Below are 7,753 nucleotides of genomic sequence, written 5' to 3'. Positions count from 1 at the left end.
CATGAAGAGCGGGGTTCCCTTGGATGCGAACGTGCTTGAGAACATTCCGAACACCGTATCGTGAGAACGTGGGCATAGTGGGAGCTCCGCGGGTCGGGCTTAGCCGGGTCCAGTTTCGTAGAGCGGGTGTGCTAAAGTTTGCACGGCTGGCTGGCTGGGCTGGGGTGGAGCGCGGAACTCGGGCAGCACGGGCGGCATGGGAGACAGAGGGCGGCACACGGGAGAGAGCCGGCCCGTTCTGGGCTTGTCCACGCTGGCAAGTGTGAAGGCAGCCGAACTAGGACCCTTTGTTTGGAATGCTTTCAATGAGAGTGGGTCGCTCGGCCCGGGCCGTGCCGGACACCGATCAGCGAAAGGTCGCCCGTGCGAACCCCGGGTGGATGTGCGCCACGATTCAAACTTGTGGTGGCTTGTCGCTTGAGCTTTAAAGAGAGTTCCCATCCCACGTCCACGTTTGCATCCACAATTTCATGTTTTGAGCCAATGCAAAAATACTTGTCGCCTTTATTTTTATTTATTTTTTATGTTGTTGGTTCTAAAATTATGGATATTCAAGTTAGTATGAGGTTATATATGTATATACATACATATATATATATATATGCATGAGCGTTTGCATGTGAATAATTTCGAAGCATTCAAATTATTGTATTGTTAATTCCTTTTAGTACCTGAAAGTGTTGATGATTTGGTGTTTTTGAAAATGTGATTCATATTCAACATATTTGTCAGGTTTTAGAGATTGTGTGTTGAAGACACTAATCATACAAACTACGCAACATTTTTAATGTGTGTATGTGTGTGAGTGTGTGCAGGCAAAAATACCAGTTTCTTTTATTTGGCCCAAATCAAACAAATCACCAATGTTTTATTTTGTCCTTGTCGTTTTCACTCACACCTGACTCAACTGATGAGTTTGAAACCATTATATATAAATACGTGTGCATATATATATATATATATATATATATTTGTTTCATTGCATGTAAAATTCAATTGCCAAAAGTGAATGCAAATATCTGTAACTCGTTATCAACAAACTACCAATAAGTTAATTTGTTTATAGAAATGGTTGTGTTTATTGTGACGTGAGATTGAATGGAAGACCATAGTTGGTTTTCCTATCATTTTGGTCGATTTTTAGATATTATTTTTTATTATAGCTCTAATTTCTATTATTGTTACTATCGTTATTTTCCATTTAGGAATCTAAGATAGGCTAGAGTTTATGGAAGGTTAGATGTCAGATGGAGCAACGCAGATGAACACAAACGATAAATATACGTATTCATCTATGGTCTCGCAATGGCATAAATCCTAATTTTTGCCACGGCGGTGTTCCGTTTCGAAATTCTTGTCATGCTCGCACTGTACCACACGGCACAATAGGAGCTCAGCCATATCGCAACGTCGACGAATCCATTTGTTTGATTTTTTTCCAATTTTTTTTGATGTTTTGAATTTTCTTCTTTCTCCTTTCTTGATAACCTATTTTAAAGGCATGATTTAATACCATGGAATCGCTATTCGGATATCTGGGGGTTTTAACGGAGGTCAAAGATACTGAATGCCAGTAAAAGAAAAGGAGCTATAACATCTGGAGGTTGACAGACTAGGATTCCTGGCAGCCAAATTAGGTCATTGTCCTTGTTAATTCTGAAAACTTTAGCCTTCCTTCGCCAAGTGCTACGGTTTGCAAGATGCCCCAAAATTATCTTGCATGATCAAGTTACCCAAGAATCCCCAAATAAACGACCGACCATAAAAATCTGTGGAGCGGATGAAAATAATGAAAGTTATGAACCTTATCGCAGGAAACATCAAGTTTCAAACACTGGGTTGGTTTTGATTGTGTGTGTACGCTGTGGTGAATAGCCTAGCCCACGTTTTTGCACGTTATAGAAAGTATTCAGAGTGGCAGTGGTCCCTTTGGAGTGTTTTTCTTTACTCTGATATTTATTTCCTGCTTTAGATTTTATTCTATGTATTTTAAGCGCACAATCTTGTTCAGACGAAGAACTGTCTAGTGTTTGTACAATATGATAATATAGATACAAGTGTTGTTGTGTGAACCATGTGGGTTTAATCAAATTGAAAGTTCAATGTCCAACTTGAACTGTTACATTTCATTCGAGCACCCAAAGCAATAATAGAAGCATCACTATACTATGTTGCTGACCAGTTATTATCATTGTTTGTTTGTTTGTTTTTTTGGGAATGCTAAAATTCAGCTCAAAATTATTTGACATGGGTTACCACATTAAAGTTGTCAAGTACCATAAGTTAAAATGCAGAATGCATTCAATCGAGTTGTTTTTTTTATTAAAGAATACTACACTCCAATCATGGTGAGTCCTACATGACAATCCTATCCCATCCAGTTTCCTAATTAGTTTTTTTCATGTGGTCAATGACCAACAATCACGGAACCCTAATCATCGGGAAGTACCTCTCCTGATGAGAATAGAGCACCCCTCAACGAAGACTGACGTTGACGGGGAAGCCAGTTCACGTCTACGTAGTTTCAAGTCACCACCATAAGAAGAAGAAGAAGACCACCAATACTTTGCACCGATCTTTAATATTTTTCACATGACGAGAGAGAGTGTTTTCAAAGCTTCGAGATATAGATTTGTGTGATGGTGGGGTTTGGTGTCAGGAGCGGAGGCACCCATGTTCTCTGCCGCACCAGGCCTGATGAATCAGGAGCTCGTTCCCCTGGGACGCTCTCCCGTGCCCCCGAATTCCTTTCCTTTGCTCCCTCCATAATCAGGTCGGTTCCCAACCGCACGGCCGCTTACAACCATGGAATCCACCACGAGAGACTGATAAAGAATCTTCATTCCGGGCACGTGAAGGTGCTGGTGGCTGGGGATTTCTGTTAATTTAGCGGAGCCTCCTGATTCATCTGCCTCCACGTTGCTAAAGGGGGGTGTAGTTGTGTTTCGGGGACCCATTGACGTGGGGGGGGGGGGGTGGGGTATATTATGCTAGAATCTAGCTTAAGTTCGAGGTCCCCAACATTTAGTCATATAATTTAGCCGGGAGAGGCTCATTGGTCGCCAAAATTGGCAGTAGTGATCCCCACTGCAGAGGTCGCATACGGCGCTATTTCCAAGACGAAACCAGGATTTTCTGTGGTTTGAACAGTGCGGAAATTTGAATTGGGATGAATCAGGGATGCTATTGTCGTATTTTCAAAGGGTGAGTTCCATTTCTAAAACTCAGTTTTTTGGGATTTTCATACCCTTTTTTTTATTCACATATTTTTGGGTGAGGGTAACCATGGGGAGGTCATCTTGTGTTTCTCCAGTACCAAGAGCCCCCCCCCCCCCCCAATGTGGTGGGCACAGTCTCTCTCTCATGAAGGGAACTTTTCTTCAAGGAGTTGGGTGGTGTTTGTACCGTATGATGATGGCGTTTCACCCGTTAAAATTTAGGAGTACAGGAGGAAAAGAAAAAGAAATAGAAAAAGAAAGAAACATAGAAAAGAAAAAAAATCAGAGTAGAAGTTACAATGCCACCACACAAAGAAAAACACAAATAGAAGCGGAGTGGGAAATGAGAACCCTAAAGGATAGGAAGTCATTATATTGATAGGGGGTTAGAGAGAATTATGAAGTATGGGCTCATCACGTGACACACCACCTCCTACCCCCCAAAGTCAGCCCGGTAATGAGGAACCCCCACATCAATGTCTCCACATGCCCCCCCCCCAAGGACCCTATCCCTACTGATATCCGCCATTATATACCCTGATATGGTCTCCGTTATTACCCGCACGAAGAGCGGAGCCAACAGGAACCGCGAGCGTGCAGAGAAGCGGGACCCGGGTTTCGGATAGGGGCACCGACGGGTGTCAAGTTCAAGGCAGGTAGCGGGGAAGAAGGCGAGGATATCGGCTACGTGCGCAGAAGAGTGGGACGTACGAGTCAGGGAAGCTGCCAAAGACTCGGAGGCAGAAGGAAGAGTAAACGAAGCAAAAGTAAAAGGGAGAACGAGGAGGAGGGAGTGGTAAGTGGGGATTCGGCTGTTTGCTTGATTTAGGAGAGCAATGGCCGCACTTAGAGGTTTCTCGGGGGGGGGGAGGGAGGGGGGGGGGGGGTAAGTGGGAGGTGCTACAGTTGTACTCTCTTCGCGCTGCTGCACTACATGATTGCGCGCTTTGCTCCAGCGTGGAGCAGAACAACTGGGGCCAGTCTCTCGTCTTGCCTGTCAGTTGATGTGCAGGGAGAAAAATACGCAGGAAATTCTTCGCGAGTTTTCAGGCAATTTGCTTTATGGTTCTCAACTTTTTTCGGTATAGGAGGAGCAGCTAGTGATGTCCGAGGTGAAGGGAAATGGGAAGAGAAGTCGGAGATAGAGTGTAGAAGTCAGTGAAGTGTCCGTGCGAGAGAGCGAGGTGAGATTGACTGGTTGTTCGTATCTATGGCGAAAGGTGTCTTGCGCATCGCTTAATGACCCTGAGAGTTAAGATTTTTATTTTTTATTTTTTATTTATTTTTTCTTCTCTCGTTGAAGGTTGAGCATGTGTCTAGTGTCTGTCCTGCACAGTTTATATTTTTGGAAGCCCTCGAGCTTCTGGAGACTCGAAGTGCAGTACAATTCCTGCGCCTCTGGTTCTTGACTAAAAGAAAATCTTGGAAAGGTCATTGTCATTCGAACTTCGCATTTTGCACTCCACCTAGAGGACGTTGTTTGAACTCGTAGCTGTAAGGGAAAATACAAAAAAATTAAAATAAGGTAGTTCTTGGACGCATTGTTGTAGCCATTCATTAAGAGAGGTTGAGAACGTTAATTATTGTGATAATTGGAAAGACAAAGAGTCTGGGGAAGAGTCTCATCAGTGGATATGAATGTCGGAAAAATCAGTGAGTGAGTGTGGCCTGAGCTTCCGTAAAGCTAACTCAGAGTAGATGGTGTAGAGCAAAGAGATTGTTTATAAGCTTTTTATATCCGTCGAATTCGTTCATGTAGAGTTTTGGAAGGAACCTTCGCAGACAATGCAGACTGACTAGTTCCTGGAGAGCTCGTCGGAGCATAGTTGAGTGTTAAATTTGTGTCGTTGAGGTAGTCTCGAGGAAGAATCAAAGGGTTGTGAGTGACAACGACAATGGTTTCTCCCTACGTGCTTGCGGGTGGTTTTGGCTCCTATGGGCATCCGGAGGTGGACAAGCCTGCTTTGCCGGAGTTTTTTCACATCGACGACCTGTTGGACTTCAGTTGTGACGATATTGGGGGTCCAATAGTGGGAGGGCACTTGCAGCTGTCTGGTGTGACAATTGAGAGCTCTGTGAATGGTGGTGAAACGAGCATCTCATCTTCACCGTTGGAACTTGAGAGCGAGCTAATAGAGAATGCGATGCAGGATATTGAAGTCAAGGCAGACCTCTGTGTTCCAGTAAGTGTTAATACCCGTGACCTCAAACGTGTGTGAATGCGAGTCATTGTGCGATATAAGTGCTTACAAGCCATGTAGAATTCTCTGGTTCTTTGGGAGTTTCCATTTAACTTTTTCGGCGTCTCTGATTGCACACTGCATGTGATAGTACATTTATCGCATTGCGTTTGTGCTAAACGAAAACGACCAACATAGAATGTTGAATGTGACTAGAAATGAGTGGGAACTCTTTCTAGCTTCCAACTCTTGTTGCTCACGCAGCTTGGGACGTCGATGCCTTGAAACGAACGTCAAATTCTTGAAAAAAGTTCAAAAAAAATTGCAGCGTTAAAATTCATTGTGTAACGCGTCCGCAATTTTATCTGAGAACGGTCGTACTGAACTTCAGTGTGTGAGCTGTAACCATATGGCTCAATTTTCACATGAAGAAAATTGAGTGTGTGAATTCCTGCAACAGCAATCGAGACGCAACATGTAGCGTTTTTTGCTGCCGGATGCTTGAGTTAGAACTCAAAATGCATGGCTCGTGTTTGTGCAGTCAGATGATCTTGCCGATCTCGAGTGGCTTTCATCGTTTGTGGAAGACTCTTTTACGGCAGTCGACACACCAGAGATTTTCTCAAGATACGGCGATTTTCCCTCCGCTATCAACAACAGCGGCGAACTAACGCCTAACATGAAGCTGTCTAACGCGTACCAGCCATATCAGAAATCAAGTCCAACCTCTGTCTTGGAGACCAGTACAACTTCATCGGAATTCACTGGACCAGATTACAGGGATGTGTCCGTTCCTGGAAGAGCACGAAGCAAAAGGTCAAGGACGGGAGTCAAGACATGGACAACAAGAATTCTTTCCACCAGCTCCTCTGTGAATAGCCTTGAGTCGATGGGAGCCGACTCGTACTCCTTGTCCTACTCACCAATCATGTCGTCGGAGGACGGGTCTGGCGACAGTACGGTGGATGCTGGTGAGCAAGACGACGAGGACTCGCAAGGTTCCAAGCGATGCAAGACGAATAACGGTGGTCAGAGCCAGAATCAGAGCAAGAATAGCGTGAGCACGAACGCCAACAGCAACGGCAATAGCAAAGGGAGGAAGAAGAATCAGGACAATTCGCAGCCGTGGCGGTGCATGCACTGCCAAACCCAGCGCACCCCGCAATGGAGGACGGGTCCAATGGGGCCGAAGACATTGTGCAATGCCTGCGGGGTGCGGTACAAGTCAGGAAGGCTGCTCCCAGAGTACCGACCGGCGGGATCTCCGACATACGAGGCATCGAGGCATTCTCATTCACACAAGAAGGTGCTAGAAATGAGACGAGAGCGGGAGCTGCGAATGCAGCAGCCAGGAGGGCATGCGGTGCAGCAACAAGGTGTTCACGGCCCGGCGGCATTACGCGAGAAGACAAACAACATAGAGGCGGGAGTGAAGGGGTCAAGTGGGGAGTACGTGAAATCGGATTATGGAAGCTATGGATCAAAGTGTCTGGAGTCGATGAAGGCGCGTTTGTCGCAGCCGATGGATTTACCTCGACCTCGGAAGAATGAGCTACCGAAGTATCCGAGCAACGCGTCGGGGCTGGAATTTTCGACATGCTTGACAAGCACGACGGCCGTTCTTGGGTCTCGGGTGGACTTCGGGGTGGATGACAAAAGCATTAGAGAGATGAGGGAGCTGTAAGGTCCTTGGAGGAGAAAATTTGGAAGCCAAATTTTTTTAGCTGGGTGAATATATTCTTTTGGGGAACTTATGAAGAGACTTTGTACATGGGAGATAGTAAGACACAGAAAGAGGCTTAGGAGATTCAGATGTCAGCCGATCAATTTATACCCCCTACTATTGCCCCTTGATTTTGCTACAAGTACTTAGAAAAATACAAAGTGAAACGGCAAAAGTGTACTTGGTTATTAGATCGTTGTGAAATTCACAATGGTTTTGTAGATGATAGGTACAGGAGGCACTTCTTTGTCAACGCCTTTGTAGCAACAGCAGACACCAATGTCAAATGGAATCGTGATTTTGGGTCTATACATTTTTATAGCGCTGGTTGTAATTTTATTGGCCCCTTCCCTTTGCAGAGGATACTGCAAGTAAGGTGGATATATGTATGCTACTCTCACAAGTTCAATGGGAATCATTCTTTGAGATCATGGTGTGGTTTTGTTGGAGTGGGTGGATGTGGGCAATTAATAGCCCGGTGACTCTGGTGTGTTCCAGGAGAATTCCTTAAGTTAGAAGCATGGAAATTGTCCTCTGAATGAACAAGTCTTGAAGTCTGGTATTCAGGATATGGTAGAGTGGCGGGTTTTGGACACGTCTCTAGACAAGCATGAAGCCTACGTCCTACAGTG

At 45.0% G+C, this 7,753-nt stretch overlaps 1 protein-coding gene across 1 annotated transcript; it reads left to right on the top strand.

Annotated features, from left to right (window-relative positions):
• Window positions 1-4,142: 4,142 nt before the first annotated feature.
• Window positions 4,143-7,550, top strand: LOC112287282 (GATA transcription factor 9). The gene is made up of 2 exons (XM_024530147.3): window positions 4,143-5,401; window positions 5,940-7,550. The coding sequence occupies exons 1-2, from the start codon at window positions 5,114-5,116 to the stop codon at window positions 7,080-7,082; spliced, it is 1,431 nt and encodes a 476-aa protein (XP_024385915.1). The 5' UTR covers window positions 4,143-5,113; the 3' UTR covers window positions 7,083-7,550.
• The last annotated feature ends 203 nt before the right edge of the window (window positions 7,551-7,753 follow it).

This window comes from Physcomitrium patens, chromosome 10, assembly GCF_059467195.1.
Source record: "Physcomitrium patens ecotype Gransden chromosome 10, ASM5946719v1, whole genome shotgun sequence".
In the NCBI taxonomy this organism is placed as follows: domain Eukaryota; kingdom Viridiplantae; phylum Streptophyta; class Bryopsida; order Funariales; family Funariaceae; genus Physcomitrium; species Physcomitrium patens.
Note: the sequence above shows the minus strand (reverse complement) of the source record. Positions and strands in the feature narration are given on the sequence as shown.

Coding starts and splice junctions, on each gene's coding strand:
- LOC112287282 (XM_024530147.3), top strand. CDS start 5,114: ATGGTTTCTCCCTACGTGCTTGCGGGTGGTTTTGGCTCCTATGGGCAT. Junction 5,402..5,939: donor AGGCAGACCTCTGTGTTCCA/GTAAGTGTTAAT, acceptor GTGTTTGTGCAG/TCAGATGATCTTGCCGATCT.